This window comes from Panthera tigris, chromosome E2 (genome assembly GCF_018350195.1).
Source record: "Panthera tigris isolate Pti1 chromosome E2, P.tigris_Pti1_mat1.1, whole genome shotgun sequence".
Classification (NCBI taxonomy): domain Eukaryota; kingdom Metazoa; phylum Chordata; class Mammalia; order Carnivora; family Felidae; genus Panthera; species Panthera tigris.
Window position 1 is genome coordinate 3,157,778 of NC_056674.1, and position 15,561 is coordinate 3,173,338.

General features: G+C 54.7%; 2 protein-coding genes and 1 long non-coding RNA gene across 6 annotated transcripts; 1 reads left to right on the plus strand and 2 right to left on the minus strand.

Moving 5' to 3' along the window:
- Positions 1 to 3,646: 3,646 nt before the first annotated feature.
- Positions 3,647 to 15,561, plus strand: HSPBP1 (HSPA (Hsp70) binding protein 1). 4 transcript variants are annotated; one of them, XM_042968004.1, is made up of 8 exons: positions 3,647 to 3,925; positions 4,277 to 4,574; positions 6,292 to 6,496; positions 8,920 to 9,144; positions 11,157 to 11,312; positions 11,423 to 11,519; positions 12,062 to 12,173; positions 15,259 to 15,561. In XM_042968004.1, exons 2-8 carry the CDS (start codon positions 4,371 to 4,373, stop codon positions 15,331 to 15,333), a joined length of 1,074 nt encoding a protein of 357 aa, XP_042823938.1. In that variant the 5' UTR covers positions 3,647 to 3,925; positions 4,277 to 4,370; the 3' UTR covers positions 15,334 to 15,561. The 4 variants fall into 4 exon arrangements, with proteins under 4 accessions (XP_042823938.1, XP_042823937.1, XP_042823939.1 ...); XM_042968003.1 differs by having other exon boundaries at positions 4,280 to 4,574; XM_042968005.1 differs by lacking the exon at positions 3,647 to 3,925 and adding an exon at positions 4,118 to 4,207 and having other exon boundaries at positions 4,280 to 4,574.
- LOC122233985 lies at positions 4,885 to 5,576 on the minus strand. Its single transcript, XR_006211667.1, has 2 exons — positions 5,471 to 5,576; positions 4,885 to 5,378 (listed from the first exon to the last, which is right to left on the minus strand). It is a non-coding gene; the product is annotated as an uncharacterized LOC122233985 (long non-coding RNA).
- Positions 7,718 to 8,298, minus strand: LOC107179495 (60S ribosomal protein L17-like). The gene has a single exon (XM_042968006.1). It carries the CDS (start codon positions 8,215 to 8,217, stop codon positions 7,777 to 7,779), a length of 441 nt encoding a protein of 146 aa, XP_042823940.1. The 5' UTR covers positions 8,218 to 8,298; the 3' UTR covers positions 7,718 to 7,776.

Consider the following 15,561-nt stretch of genomic DNA (forward strand, 5'->3'; position numbering starts at 1 on the left):
CCCCCCGCCCCCCCACGCGCCCTCTCTCCTCCGCCTCCTCCTCCTCTCCGCCTCCCCCCGCCACCTCGTCCTTTCTCTCCGGCACGCTGACATCACCATCCGGGGACTCCGGGCCCTTCCCCAAAGTTAACCCTTTCGGAGGGGGGAGGGGGAGCGGGGGCAGGGGGCGGGCCTGGGAGCCGGAGGGACTGAGAGGAGGGATGCAGGGATGCAGGAGGGGAGAGGGTGGAGGCCAGGCGAGGGAGAGACGTGCGGAGCAAAGAGACCGGGGCCGAGACGGGGCTACACAAAAGGAGATGAAGTCGGGCACAGAGGCAGACGGCGAGAGAGATGCGGACCAGCAGACCGGCTGGCGCGAGGCAGGGACAGGGGCAGAGCCGGGGGAGTCCGACGCGGAGAGGCAGAGACTGGGGGAAAAGAGGGAGAGAGTCGGCCGGGAGACAGATGTGCAGAAACGCAGATGTGATGGAGAAGGGGAGAGGGGATGAGGGGGAGAGACAGCGACACAGAACCAGGGAGAGGCACAGGTGAGGGGAAGAGACAGGGAGGTGAGGGGGAGAAATAGGGAGGAACAGAGAGACAGAGACAGAGGGAGGGGAGGATGTAGAGGCGAGGCCCAGGGAGAAGAAGGGCAGCCAGAAAGATGAAGGGTCAGAGCGCAGGAGGGAAGTGGGAGAGACAGGTGGACGGGGATGAGGCGGCAGGTAAAAGAACAGACAGGTGGAGGGACAGAGACCGAGACGAAGAAAGACTGGGCTATGGAGAGGGAAAAGAAGGAGAGAGCTGGAAACCGGAAAAGAACCGTGGGGTCCCTACAGGGGGGAGGGCTACGTGCTGGGGAAGACGGGGGCACAGAAAGAGGGAGACAAGCAGAGAGAGGGAAAGAATTTGGGGGTTGCCGAACCAGGCCCTCAAGCCTGCCCACCCAGGCCTCCTTCTCCCTCTAGTATCAGGGCCCCATATCCACCCACAGCCCAGGTGCACCTTCTCAGATTTTCTTGGTTCCATTCCCCCTTTTAGGATCCTCAGTACTCCACAAAGAAACTTCCAGAACCCCCTCAGGTCCCTGTGTATGTTTTGAGACCCCTGAATATTCTTTGTGCCCACCACAGGGTCCCCTCAGTCTTCATGTGGGCCTCCATACAATTCTACATGCCCACTATAGGACATCCACGGATCTGTGCTCAGGTAGATCTCCAAATAATCCAGGACTCCTGTATCAAGTACCCAAAGGTGTTAGACACCCGTTTAGTCCCCAAGTCCCCTATAAAGTGGACCCAAGAGCTTCTAGTCTCCTAGACAACTGCCTTCATTCTGTAAACCTTTATTTAACACCAAATCTGAATGCTGGCCCCGTCCACATGGTGAGGGGACACCAGGGAACCACACCAACAAAGATCTTTGCCCCGTGGAGCTTCCACGGCAGTGGACACAGCAGGTGATAAACGAGATAAGCGAAGTGTATGTTTTGACAGTCAAGTCTCTGGAGACAAGTGCCGAGGAGCAGATGAGGGGTGCAGGAAGTGTTTGTTGGGTGGAGTAGGATTTTTTAAGCGGTGCCAAGAAAGACTTCTCCAGTGAGGGAACACTGAAGGAAAATGAAGGTCAGAGCTGTGTGGACAAAGTAACTTCCACGCAGGGGACAGCAAGTGCAAAGGCCCTACGGTGCATGGTGGGAACCTCGAAGGGTCAGTGTGGCTGGAGGAGCAAGAGAGGGGGAGAGACAGAAAATGAGGTGAGGAGGCAGATCATACAGGACCCTATTAGAAGCAGGGTGACCATATGCCTGGTATTCTGTAATTATCGTCATCACCATCATTATTTGGTATTCTGTAATTATTAATGAGGTCTGTTTGCACTCTGAAGTCTTGCTATGCATTGAAAATTGTATGATCACCCTACTCATAAGGTCATCATAAGGACTATGGCTTTTGTAGGGTACCTGGGGAGTTTTCCTGTAGGCCAGCATTATATTATACGTATATTAACATACACAGTGTTATGTATAATTACACGTTGTATTTACATAGGTTGTATGGTACCATGCATAATAACGTATTGTAAATAATATAAATCAACTTGTAAATGGGTATATCTAAGGATGGTAGGCTGAATAACAGCCCCCAGAGATGCCCACATCCTAATTTCCCAGAACCTGGGCCTATGTCACCTTATGTAGCAAAAGAGACTTTGCAGATGTGACTGAGTTGAAGATCTGGAGATGGGCAGATGATCCTGGTTATCTGGGTGGGCCCTGTAGGTAATCGCAAGGATCCTTATGAAAGGGTGGCAGGGGACGGTCAGAGTCGGAGGAGATGGGACCAAGACAGCAGAAGCCAATGTGATGTAGCCACAATCCAAGGAATGTGGGTGGTCTCTGGAAGACAGAAAAGGCAGGCAACAGATTTTCTCCTAGACCTTCGAGAAGGAACACAGTCCTGCTGCTACCTTGATTCTAACTGAGTAAGAACCATTTTGGACATCAGACCACCAGAACTGTAAGATAATAAATCTGTGTTGTGTTAAGCCACCAAATTTTTCGTAATTTATTTTTTAAATGTTTATTTGTTTATTTTTTTGAGAGAGAGAAAGAGCGTGAGTTGGGGAGGGGCAGAAAGAAAGGGAGAGAGAGAATCCCAAGCAGACTCCATCACTGTCAACGCAGAGCCCTATGCAGGGCTTGACGCAGGGATCCCCGAAGGGCTCCATCACACGAATTGAAGAGTCCATGCTTAACCGACTGAGGCACCCAGGCGCTTCTTTCATAATTTGTTAAAGGCAGCAATAGAAAGACATACAATAGCGTACAGGGCGTGAGGGTAGGGGTAGGAGCCCAGACCCCTGATAGCTATTTTGCTCAGTGCTACAAACACCGCCCGCGGGTGTCCAGGGCTTTTACGTTGTCTCTCCAATTCTGTCCCAAATACAACCTCGCACACTCCTGGCGCAGCAGGATGTGCAATCCGTGTGCGACTGTGGCCGCCACCTGAGCTGAGTGCAACCTTCTCCTAGCGGGGCAGGGCGGGGCCCCTAATGGAAGACTAGAACCAGGGGTTAAGCCCAGCTCGAGGCAAATAGCTCTACAGACCGGGCATATTCCCAGACCCGGGCCCCACACATGGCGCACAGAACTGGCAAGCCTCCCGAACCACCTAGTCCGAGCATTTTGCTTTGGCTGCGGCCTTCAGGAATCCCCCCTTCCTGTGCACTCGGCAGGACCCAGGGAAGATTCCAAGAGGCAGAGGCTGGGTGATAATAGGTGTCCGCAGGCGCTGCAGCGGGAACGAGGGAGCCCCCTTTGACGACTGGGGAAACTGAGGCCAGGAGTGGGGTGGAATGGGCCAAAGGCTGCTTACATCAAATATTAGGGGTGAGAACCTAGGGCTCCAGTAAAAGATGCAGCAGGTGTCCAGGTGCAGGGGAAAAGGCCCTAGGCTGAGGGACCTGCCCAACCTGCAAGTAGGGGGTGGGGCCTAACGGGGAGCGGCCGGCTCACCGGCACGCGGCGGGGCTCAGGGGAGGGGTGGAGTCAAGCTGGGAGAGGCCGAAAGGCCCAGAACAGGGGCGGAGCGTGAGGTGGCAGGGCGAGAACACTGGTGTGGGCGGAGCTACACTGTGGGCGGGGCGAAGCCACGGCAGGGGTGGAGCTTGCAAGGAGGACTAGGGGACGCGGATCTTAAGGGGCGAGATATGGGTCGGGGCGGAGCTTAGGCTGAGAATGAAGCGGGGGGCGGGGCCGGCCGCCTTATCCGGCCAGGTGGGAAGGGCTTAAGAGCCGGGAAAGCCTCCTGGATCAAGGTTGGGAGGGTGCGCCGGGAACTTCCGGGCGAGTTTGGCGCATTTCCGGTCAAGATGGCGGCGCCCAGCAGAGTCAGGTGCGGGCGACTCTGTCTTTAGTAGCGGCGGCGACTCACAGCCCGGGGAGGTGAGTCTTGGGTTAGGGAGGTCCGTCTCGCTCTGGCTCCTCTCTTTGGAGAGGAAGGAGAGGGAATTTGTTGCTAAGGCGTCCAAAGGGGGGGCTTGTTGCCAAGGAGGCAGGGCAGTGGGGTTGCTAAGAGACGGGAACGCACTTAGGGGCGATGGGGGAGGGGGTTGCTAGGTTGCTAGTTGGAGTGGGTGGGGCCTGTTGCGAGGGAGGAAGGAGGGGCGTGTGACTTTGGGGAAGGGTCCTGTGGGTCTGCAGGAAGGAAATAGGGCTGTGGCTATGGTGGGTGCGGGCAGAGTGGTTTGGGGTCATGGGCGGGCGCCCAGCTCCCCTAAAACGCCGCCTTCTCAGCAGACCCCCGGGAGTCGACCCGACGGGACGCCAGAGCTACCTCAGCGGTGACCACCCGCTCTCCCAGACACATTCTTCCCTTCACAAACAGCCCATGGCGGACCAAGGCTCTGGGGGCAGCCGCCTCCCCCTGGCGCTGCCCCCGGCCTCCCAGGGTTGCTCTTCAGGGGGCGGCGGCTCCTCGGCGGGGAACTCGAGCCATCCTCCGCCCCCGCGAAACCTCCAAGGCCTTCTGCAGATGGCTATCACGGCAGGCTCTCAGGAACCAGAGCCCCCTCCAGAGCCCATGAGTGAAGAGGTAAAGGGTGGGGATCCCGGAAGTGGGGAGAGGGGGTAGGTGTGACAGAAATCTCTCGGGAAGTGCGTCCTGGGCAGGGGCGGGAGTCCAGGTGTGAGGGCATAGCGGGCTGTGTGTGTGCCAGGTGGGGTTACAGTAGACTGAAGGTCAGATCTCAGAAGTGCCTGCGAGGGCAGATCCCTGGATCCCAGCATCCCGTCGAGGTGCAGAGTTGCACAGTAGCTTTGTGGTGAGAAGGGAAAGGGAGCCGGGCAGACCTGGTTTCGGCAGTATCCAGCTGTGTGACCTTGGGTATGGCACTTCACCTCTCTGAGCAGCAGGTTCTTTATTTGCAAGTTGATGATGACGCTAAGAATAACAGCACTTCATAGGGTATTTCTGAGGTTCCCGTTTAAGTAGGGGTCCACACAGCGCCGGGCAGTGTTCCTGAAGACAGCAGGCTGTTCTCATCAAGAGTGCAGGCTCTGGGGACAGGCACTTAGGTTTGACGTTAGGCTTTGTGGGTGGCCGACACTGTGACCTTGGGCAAGTCACAGCCTTTCTGGGCCTCGGTTTTCACATCTGTGAAGTGGGGATATCGATACTCACCTGGGAGGGTTGTCTTGGAGATTAGTTAGCAATACTGGTTATATGTGATGTTTAGTGGCCGATGGTGATTATAGTACAAAATATTGTGCTAATCCAGTGATGCCATTGAACGTTTAGGACAATGAGGTAGGAATAGGCACAGAAGGATTAACATCTCGCCCAAATTCATCCAGGACTTGTGACTACAGAGCCCGCATATGAGCACTAACAGACCTGCTGGAAAAAAAAAAAAACAAAAAAACAAGAAATCAGTGGCCAGCTCTCAGCTGTCATCTTACTTGACCTAACAGGCAGCATTTGATTCCTACCCATCTCCTTGATCTCTTTCTTCATTTGTTTTCTAGAACAGCAGTGTCCTGGTTTTATCCTTACTCACTGGCTCTCCTTCCCTCTCCTCTGCTGGTTCTTCCTCATTCTCCAGGCTCTGAATGAATGCGTACCCCAGGGCTCTCCTCTTACCTACCTGTGCTCACTTCCTTTGTGAGCTCATGTTGTGTTGAGACTTCCCCCTGACCACTCTCAAATTTATATCTCTAGACCGGTGGTTCTGATATTATCTCTCTGCGGACATTTGACAACCAGCAGAGACATGTTTAGTTGTTCAACTCGGGGCAGGGGGTGGGCTGCTGGCATCTAGTAGGTAGAGACCAGGGCAGCTGCTTGCCGCTCAACATCGTCCAGTGTACCCACCCCCAACAGAACCATCCAGCTCAGGGTGTCAGTAGAGCCAGGTTGAGAAAGCCAGGTCTAGGCTGGACCTCCTCTCTGAGCTCCAGCATTTCGCCTTGGGTGTGTAATAGATCTCTCAAGCTGAACACGTTGAAAAATGAGCTCTAATCTCCACTCCTCATGTTCCATACCCGCTTCCCCTCCCGTTTTCCCCATCTCCTTCTAGTTGCTCAGGACAGAGACCTAGGAGTGCCTTCTTTCCCACCCCGTTGCCACTCTCTCCGTAAATCTCGTGTCTAGAAAGTTGTGAATAGAAAAGACGCTCAACGGAAACCTGTTGATTGAAGGAGCAGTCAGCTCCCGCATGTTGGCCGTTATTAGCAACAACTGTTAGGCGCGAACGAATTACTGACAGAGGGTTGCTTCTTTCCCCACCCTCCTGCCCGGTCTCGCGCCCCAGAGGCGTCAGTGGCTGCAGGAGGCCATGTCCGCCGCCTTCCGGGGCCAGCGGGAGGAGGTGGAACAGATGAAGAACTGCCTCCGAGTGCTGTCCCAGCCTACACCCTCCTTGGCTGGGGAGGCCGAACTGGCCGCTGACCGGCAGGAGCGTGAGGGGGCCCTGGAGCTGCTGGCCGACCTGTGCGAGAACATGGACAATGCTGCAGGTACGCCCCGGGCTGCCCCGCCCCCCCCCCCCCCCCCCCCCCCCCCCCCCCCCGCCTCCAGGGTCCTGCCCCTTCTCCCTGGTCTCCCCTCTGTCTCTTCCCTCCTCTGCAGCCCCGGGTCCCTCTGTGTCTCAGCCCCCGTCCTTCCTTTCGGGGATCACACTGTCAGCCTCTCCCCCAGCCTCCCGGCCTCCAGCCTCTCCCTCTCTAGTCTGGTCCCAGATGTGACTGCCCTGCCTCTTCCTGCCTGGTCCCCTTGTCATCAGGAGGGGACCTTCTCTCACCCCACCAGCCCGGCGGCACGTCTGCCTCCCCGATATCCTCCCAAACTGGTCATTTCTCCCTGGTCTCTTGCGTGTGCACTGTCACTCCCCAGAACACGAGTGAGGAGGTGGTTCGGGGCAGGACGGTCAGAGAGGGTCTCCCCGAGGGGTGCCGTTTGGTCAGAGACCTGAAGCGGTGGAGTGAGTTATGAGATTAGCTCTGGAAAAAGCTAATGGGGTATGGCCAGTGCAAAGGCCCTGAGGTGGGAACGTACCTGGGACGTGCAGGAACAGCAGTAGGGCCAACAGGCCAGAATGGAGTGAGGGAAGGGCGGGAGGTGGGAGGGGGCGCTGGGTGTGGAGGGCCTTGCAGGCCAGAGTCGGTGCTGGGGTTTTGTTCTAAATGCTGAGGAGCTGGTAGAAGGAGGACATTCTACTTTCAGTCGCAGGGGCATAATATAGTCATTGAGGGTGTGGATTTGTCTTTTCTGGCCGTTTCACGTCAATGGAATCATAGAATATGTGGCCTCCGAGTGGACGTTTTCAAGGGTTTTCCATGTGGGAGCCTGTAACTGGAACTTTATTCCTCTCTGGAACAACCTATTGTGTGGATAGGTCACGGGTTTGCTTATCCATTCATCAGTTAATGGACATTGGGGTCATTTCCCCCATTGCTTATTGAGAATACTGCCCTCGTGAACATTGGTGCAAGTGTCTGTTTGAGTCTGTGCTTTCCGTGGTTTTGGGTCTTTATGTACGAGTGGTCATATGACAACGCTGCGTGTAACTTCTCAAGGAACCACCAAGCTCGCCGATACCACTTTATTTACAAGAACAGGTGCTGGGCCGTAGTTTGCCGAGCCCCGGTCTAGTATGAGGTTCTCCCACAGGGAGATTGGGGGTCAGTACCGGAATTCAGTGGGCTGCAGCCTGGGACCCTAAGCCCCCAAATGCTGACTTTTTTTTTTTTTTTTTTTTTCTGTTTTTACTTTTATTTGCATATATTTCATGCAGAATTTACTCCCGGGCCATAAGTTTTTGTTTCTTCACTTTCTTCTGGGATATCTTTTTCTTCTGTGCAACCTCCTCTTCTGGTTTAGGAACAATCCGCTCTTTTTCAGTAAGGATCATCTCAATGTGGCAGGGAGAGCTCATGCATGGGCTAATCCGACCATGAGCCCTGTAAGTTCTACGCCGCATTTTGGGGGCTTTGTTCACCTGGATGTGCTCAACGACCAGAGAATCTACATCTAAACCCTTACGTTCAGCATTGCTCTCTGCATTTGTAAGCACGTGCAGTAAAAATTCGGCACTCTTTTTGGGCCACCGACCCTGTGTCCAGCCCCACTGTTTGGCCTGGGCACACCTACCAACTCCACCATTGTAGCGTTGGAATGGCACACATTGCTTCTGCAAAGTGACATCTTTCAGATACTTGGTGGCCTTTCGGATATGCATACCGATACTTGGTGGCCTTTCGGATATGCATTCTTGATGGCCTGGGCAGTTTCCCGTGTGTTCTTAGAGTGAACACGAAGATTTGAATCTCTTGATTTGCATGATTTTGTCGGGTTTTCCGGGTCAAGTGAATAGCGAACCATTTTCAGAGATCACCTCAGGCCGCTTACGGGAAGAGAAACGCTGACATTTTTGAGACCTCGGAGGGATGCCTGGTTGGGTGCCTGGAGAAAGCCCGCACTTGAGGCAGGCTCCCCTGGGAGGCAGCCTCACCCTCCAGCCTCAGCTGGCGTATTAACTTGTGAGGGTGGCAGTAACAAAGCACCACAGAATGGGAGGCTTGAACAGACTTGTGTCGCCTCACACCTCTGGAGACTGGAAGTCTGAGATCCAGGTGTGGGCAGGGTCAGTTTCTCCTGGGCTCGGGTCTCCTTGGTTTGCAGGTGGCTGCCTTCTCCCCGTGTCCACACGTGGTCTTCCCTGCGTGCATGTCTGTGTCCTGATCTCTTATAAGGACACCGATCATACCAGATTAGCACCCACCCTGATGACCTCACTCTACCTGGGTGATTTCTTAAAAGGCCCTGTTTTCCCATACGTTACATCCTTAGACACTCGGGGCTTCAGCATACGAATGTTGGGGGGGAGGGCACAGCTCAGCCCCTAGCACCCGAACTCTCGTCTCCCTTCTCTCTGGCACAGACTTCTGCCAGCTGTCAGGCATGCACCTGCTGGTGGGCCGGTACCTGGAGGCAGGGCCCGCGGGGCTGCGGTGGCGGGCGGCACAGCTCATCGGCACCTGCAGCCAGAACGTGGCGGCCATCCAGGAGCAGGTGCTAGGCCTGGGCGCCCTGCGCAAATTGCTGCGGCTTCTCGACCGGGACTCCTCTGACTTGGTGCGCGTGAAGGCCCTGTTCGCCATCTCCTGTGAGTGTCGGGGGGGCTGCGGGGAGGCGCACAGATCCTGCTGGGATCTGCCTGGGGGCAGGTGGAGGGGGACCTGAATGTTCAGTTATGCCCATTACCCGTTGAGACTCTGTGCTGGGTGCCAGGACTGAGTGGTGAGCTTGCCAACCCCCTGTCACTCAGAGAGCCAGACCCTAGTGCCACGGGAATGCTGCTCATCACGTCAGAGTCGTCAGTCTCTGTTGCCCTTCCTTGTCGTGAGGAGGGGGCCGTCCTTGCCTGAGAGGGTGGCCTCCACCCATTAGAGATACCAGTGGCTCTCACTCACGCTGTCTCCTGGGGAACAGGTGCCTGGATGGGGCTGATGCCGACACCTGTGGGGCACTCTCTGTGCCAGGCCCCATGCCAAGCCTGGGCGAGCATTAGCTTGCTTAGCCCGCACACACACCGTCGGAGGTAGGGAGACTGAATCCGCGTCAAGGACAGACCAGGTCAGGTAGCCTAAGTGACAACCCGGGCGCCCTGCAAGGATGTGCAGGTGCGCGGTGGGAGCCCAGGCAGTGCTCTCCACCATGCGCTGGGCCCCTGTCTATGTGTGCGCCATGCTGGGGGCCCCCATTTGACGGTTTCTTTCTGTCTTTTTTTTTTTTTTTTTTTTTGAATAAGCTTCGTTGGGATGAAATTCACAGGCTATACAATTCATCCTTTTGTTTATTTTTAAAACAGTTTTAATGTTTATTTATTTTTGAGAGACAGAAAGAGCGAGGGAGGCAGAGGATGAGAAGCAGGCTCTGAGCTGTCAAGCGCAGAGGCCGACTTGGGGCTCGAACCTGTGAACTGTGAGATCATGACCTGAGCCGAAGTCAGATGCTTAACTGACTGAGCCACCCAGAAACCCCATCATCCCTTTGAAGTGTACAGTTTAGTGTATTCTCAAGGCTGTGCAACCGTCACCGCTGCCGAACTCCAGAACATTTCCATCGCTCCCAAGAGAAGCCCCACGCCTGTTAGCGGCCCCTCCGTGCCCCCTTTCCTCCGGCCCCTGGCAGCCAGCCACAGCCTGCTTACTGCACACATAGATTTGCCTGCCCCAGACATGTGGCTCTCCGAACCCCACAGTTTAGGGATTTTTTTAAGTTGTAGAAACCCCCGCACAAACTTAAAAAGCACAAGCAGGGGGAGGGGCAGAGAGAGAGAGAGAGAGAGAGAGAGAGAGAGGGAGAATCCCAAGCAGCCTCCACACTGTCAGCGCAGAGCCCAACTTGGGGCTAAAACTGATGAATTGTGAGATCATGACCTGAGCCGTAATCAGGAGTCAGACACTTAACCGACTGAGCCACCCAGGCACCTCGAGGGATTTTCATGGAGGCTTTCTCACGTAGGCGTGATGGATCATTGATTTCACTTCCAGTCCCTTTCTCCTTTCTGGAGGATGGGAGGTGGGGCTGGAAGTTCCAAGTTTCTAATCATGGGTTGGTCTTTCTGGTAAGTAAACCCCATCCAGTAGTCCACCCAGAGTCACCTCATTAGAACAAAAGATGCTCCTATCACCCAGAAACTTCCAAGGGTTTTGAGACGTTGGTGTCAGGAAAGGGGGCAGAGATCAAGTATGTATTTAGTATGTCACAGTGGTCCCGGGAGAAGAACAGGGAGGCTAGGAAGGAAGGGATTGCGGCAAGGGTGCGGGAAAGAGTCCTGGAGGAGGTGGCATCTGGAAAGTCACCTGCAAAACTGGGGAGACAGATGGACAGGCAGACCTTGGGTGGCTTGGCCACAGAGGGTGGACAGAGAGACTCAGTTCCCCAGAGGTCCCGAGAGCCAGAGCAGGATGGGGAAGAGGTGGGTCAGTGTTGTCTTCTAATAGCTTGTGTTAATCATGTCTCAGTAAAAAAAAAATACCTAAAAAAAAAATATAATGCTTATGAAGCGTGGGTCCCTAGAAGTTGATGTTGATGGTGGTGACGGTGGTGAGGATTCTGGTGATGGTGGTGACCGTGACCTCGAGGTTCCTCCCCCCGCTTGTCTCCCCCCAGGCCTGGTCCGGGAGCAGGAGGCTGGGCTTCTGCAGTTCCTGCGCCTGGACGGCTTCTCCGTGTTGATGCGGGCCATGCAGCAGCAGGTGCAGAAGCTCAAGGTCAAGTCGGCGTTCCTGCTGCAGAACCTGCTGGTGGGCCACCCCGAACACAAAGGTGGGGCAGCCAGGGCGGGGGTCCCAGGGACGGTCCCAAAGGGAGGGTGGGCGGTGTGTGGGGGGGAAGGGTGTGGACCGCCCCTCTGACCCCCAAGACCCTTCCCCCAGGGACCCTGTGCTCCATGGGGATGGTCCAGCAGCTGGTGGCCCTGATCCGGACAGAACACAGCCCCTTCCATGAGCATGTGCTTGGAGCCCTGTGCAGGTATGCTGGGGCCTCCGAGAGGGCGAGGCCTGTGCCAGGCACCACCCCTCCCCCCACACCTCCCAGGCTGGCACCACTGGGCTCCCGCCCACCAGCCTCCTCCCTGATGGGATTCGGGAGCTTGGGCCTTTCCCACAGAGGGGGCAGGCATCATTGTGCTGGCCCTCCCTGAGCAGTAGTTTCCTCACTTGTAGGGCTGACACGGCAGCCTGGGAGGAGGGGCAGAGGCTTACCCCGCTCCCCCCACACACGGTACTGGCAGATTAGTGTCTGCACGAGAGGACACGGGGAGCAGCCCGTCACGCAGGCGGCGACTCCCGTGTGCCGAGCGGGCTCCAGGCCAGGCTCTGTGCCAGGTGCCTTATTTTGTACCAGTCTCATCGTAGTCCCTGGGGTGGCGTGGGGACGGCGTGAGATCTGCATCCGGATGGGGAAACTGAGGCCCAGCGTGGGGAACTGTCTTGCCCGGGCTCCTGTGGGAGCAGCGTGGGGGCGGGCCTGTGTAGAGCGGGGTCCCAAGGATTGCTCTCCTGTCCCCGCAGCCTGGTGACAGACTTCCCCCAGGGCGTGCGGGAATGCCGGGAGCCCGAGCTGGGCCTGGAGGAGCTGCTCCGTCACCGCGTCCAGCTGCTACAGCAGCACGAGGAGTACCAGGTACGGCCCGCGGGCGTGGCTGCGGCACCTGCTGCGTCCTTCCTGTGTCTCTCGCCGCGTGCCTCGTGCTCTGAGCTAGCGCTGCTGCACGGGCGAATGGGAGCCCGGGGTGCCGTAAGGGGCTAGTTAGCAGTCATTTATTTATAGCCAAATCGTATAGTTATTTACATCCTGTCAGAGTTTTAACAATTAATATTTATTAGATTGCTAAATAACAAGTCTGATAAGTAGCAACCAATGAGATAATTGAATAAGAAACGAGATAAGTAACTCGTGTATTTAATTAGGTAATAAGTAACAAGTGATAACTCAGATAATTAATCAGGAACAAATAAGTGATAAAGAGCAACTAATTAAATATTCGTACAGTTGTTTAATTATTTAAGTGATTTAGCTGATAATTAAACGTGTCACACTCCAGGGACAACTGTTCGACTGAGTCCGTTCCTCTGTGACACTGTCGAGAGTTCACAGAGGTGCTGGGAGTGAGGAGCAGGGATGACCAGGAGAGGCACAGTGTCCACTCCTAGGGGCTTGCCCCGACCTCATCACAGGGACGCGTGGAAACATGTGCCCACAGATCGTGGGGTCCACGGAGCCCCAACCCGGCCTGGGCTCATTTCCAGCTGGGGAGTGCTTTAGTTGTTGCATTCGATCCCTGAGCCGCCTGCGTGGCAGGTGATACCACGGCCTACTGGTGAGGACCCTCCTGGTGAGACAGGTCACCTGTGAACTGACCAGCACTCCTTTTGCCTTTTTTTTTTTTTTTGTTCCAAAAAAAAAAAAAGTCTGTTAGCTCTATTTGGTTTTAATTTTTCTTTTAACATTTATTTTTGAGAGGAGACAGAGCACAAGCAGGGGAGGGGCAGAGGGAGAGAGGGAGACACAGACTCAGAAGCCGGCTCCAGGCTCTGACCTGTCAGCACAGAGTCCGATGAGGGTCTCGAACTCATGAGCCGTGAGGTCATGACCTGAGCTGAAGTCGGACGCTCAACCGACTGAGCCACCCAAGCGCCCTGCTTAACAGTTCTATTGAGGTATAAGTGTCATGTAATAAACTCCACTTATTTAAAGTGTGCAACGTGAGAAGCTTAGACATATGGATACACCTGTGGAAACCTTTATTCTTCCTTGCCTCCCTTTGTCGGGGGCAGCTCAGCCATGTGCCAGGCCCTGATCTGGGCGCTGGGGGTTTGGGGAGGAGCAAAAGGGTACAGCCTTCGCTCTCACGGGGGCTCAGGGCTGATAAACATGCAGACACGCAGAAATACATACTTACAAGTACATGTATACCTTGTGTGTGCGTGTATATGTGCATGCATAATACATGCAGTGTTTGTATAGTGTAATTTAACACGGATAGTATGACACCAGGAGGTTACAAGTACATTGACGGAAAAAACGTGAGGGGGCAGAGAAGACGGGGCAGTGATGCGTTAGATCTGGTGCCATATCAGTTTCCTACGGCTGCTCTAACAGTACCACAGACTGGGTGGCTTAACGCAGGGAGGTATGCTCTCGCAGTTCTGGGGACTAGAAGTCTGAAGGCAAGGTGTCGGCAGGGCCGTGCTCCCTCTGAAGGTTCTAGGGGAATAATCCTTCCGCTTCCAGCTGCTAGTAGTTGCTGGCAATCTTTGGCTTGTGGATGTGCCGGTCCGGTTTCTGCCTCCATTTTCACATGGGCCTTCTCCTGTGTCTGTGTGTCTGTCTTGGAAATCTTTCCAGATACTCAGAGGTCTGCTTTAATTTCAGCATAATTGAGTGACACAGTTGGCATGATATCCCGTAAGGTGATTCTGTCATGACTTAGTCCTCTTTTGTAGGTAAATTTAAGAGTTAAATTTCATGAATGCTTTCTTGCAAAAAGGTCCTGTAGTCATGTGGTTCAAAAGTGAAGCTGCATAGGAGGGTAAGCAGTGAAAAGTCTCCCCGCTGCCCTTGTCTTTAACCACCCAGTGCCTCCCCCAGTTCTGTGTGTGCCCTTCCTCAGATGGTCTATGCACACAAGCCAATGTGCGTGTAAATTCTCCTCTTCCTGTGCCCCTTTTGTGCACAACCAACCTGTCCTGACCACTCTTCTGTTCCCTGCCTCATTCCCTTTCATAACGTCTCAGGGAGGGGTGCAGGAGGAGTGTATTTTGTGTTGGCGGCCCTGGCTTTTTCCTGTTTCCTTTGAGAGCTGCAAGGGAGGTCACTTCTTCCGCACCATGACCCCTGTTAACGGACATGCTGGTTGTTGCTACCACTCTGCTAAAGGAATAACTTTTTTACCTGTTACTTAATATGCATGAATATGGCTATAGGACAATTTCCAGAGAGGGAAAAGCGGCCAGGTTAAGGTAGGTTAAAGTGAAGGTACAGAGTTAGGGGCCGTTTTGTTAGCTATTGCCAAATTGCTCTCTATAAGGATGGAACCAGTTGATGAGGACGCCCAAGGGTCCCTTAAGCCATTTGGTCTTTTTCCAAGCCGAATGGCAAAAAGTAGTATTCCAGACCGGCTTACATTTGCGTTTCTGCAGTGAGTAACGTCAGACAGCTTTCCTTTCTCGTGAACTGCTCATTCGTATCCTGTGCCCATTCGTCTACAGGGTGGTGGTTTTTATAATCGATTTATTTTAAAGCTCTTGAAGTATTAAATATGTTAGCCTTTTCAGACGAGTTGCAAATATTTTTCACCCCAAACTGTTGTTTTTCTTTCATTTTTGTTTCTGGCATCTTTTTGCCAAGCAGAACCCTTTCAGGTTCATACAGTCCAGTCTTTCAGTGGTGTTTGTACCTGTGGAAGGGGTTTTAGTTTTAAGTGGTGATTAGTAGGGGTCGGTCGTACCTGGGAGTTAGGGCACAAGGAGCTGAGGGGAGGACTCACCAGTGGGGTTTGATGGAGGCTGCACGGCCCCTGGTTCTAGGTCAGTAGTCCGGGCACAGGGGAGAATGATGGATCCCGCTGGCATGGATCTCCGCTGAGATCTGAGGACCCTGGGAGGCTTCTGGGTCAGGCAGTGCGGAGGGCAGAGACCCCGAAGCAGGGGTGGGCCTCTGCACTCAGGACTCCGCCTCTTGTCCCCCCACCCCCACCCCCATCCAGGAGGAGCTGGAGTTCTGTGAAAAGCTGCTACAGACCTGTTTCTCCAGCCCGACGGATGACAGCATGGATCGGTGAAACCTGGTGGCTTATCGCCTGTCTCCGTGGAGCCCCAGGCCTCCTGCCTCCCAAGAGAGAGCAGGGCCTTACTGGTGCATGGCCAGGGTGTGCCAGCCGGTCTCTGCTCAGCCCCCTGCAGGGGCACCGCGGAAGGCTCTGGCTCCCTGGATCTCACCTCTTGTGCTCTCACGCCCTTCCTCCTTCTTGTGTCCATACTGTTCTAATAAAGGTGTTTCTCTTCCTCCA

Bases quoted from the DNA above. Each gene is read 5' to 3' on its own strand.
- LOC107179495 (XM_042968006.1), bottom strand. From the start codon at position 8,217: ATGCATATCCGAAAGGCCACCAAGTATCTGAAAGATGTCACTTTGCAG.
- HSPBP1 (XM_042968002.1), top strand. From the start codon at position 4,236: ATGGGCGGGCGCCCAGCTCCCCTAAAACGCCGCCTTCTCAGCAGACCC. The intron at 4,575-6,291 runs GTAAAGGGTGGG...CTCGCGCCCCAG, and splicing joins CAGAGCCCATGAGTGAAGAG to AGGCGTCAGTGGCTGCAGGA. The intron at 11,313-11,422 runs GTGGGGCAGCCA...CCCTTCCCCCAG, and splicing joins GGGCCACCCCGAACACAAAG to GGACCCTGTGCTCCATGGGG.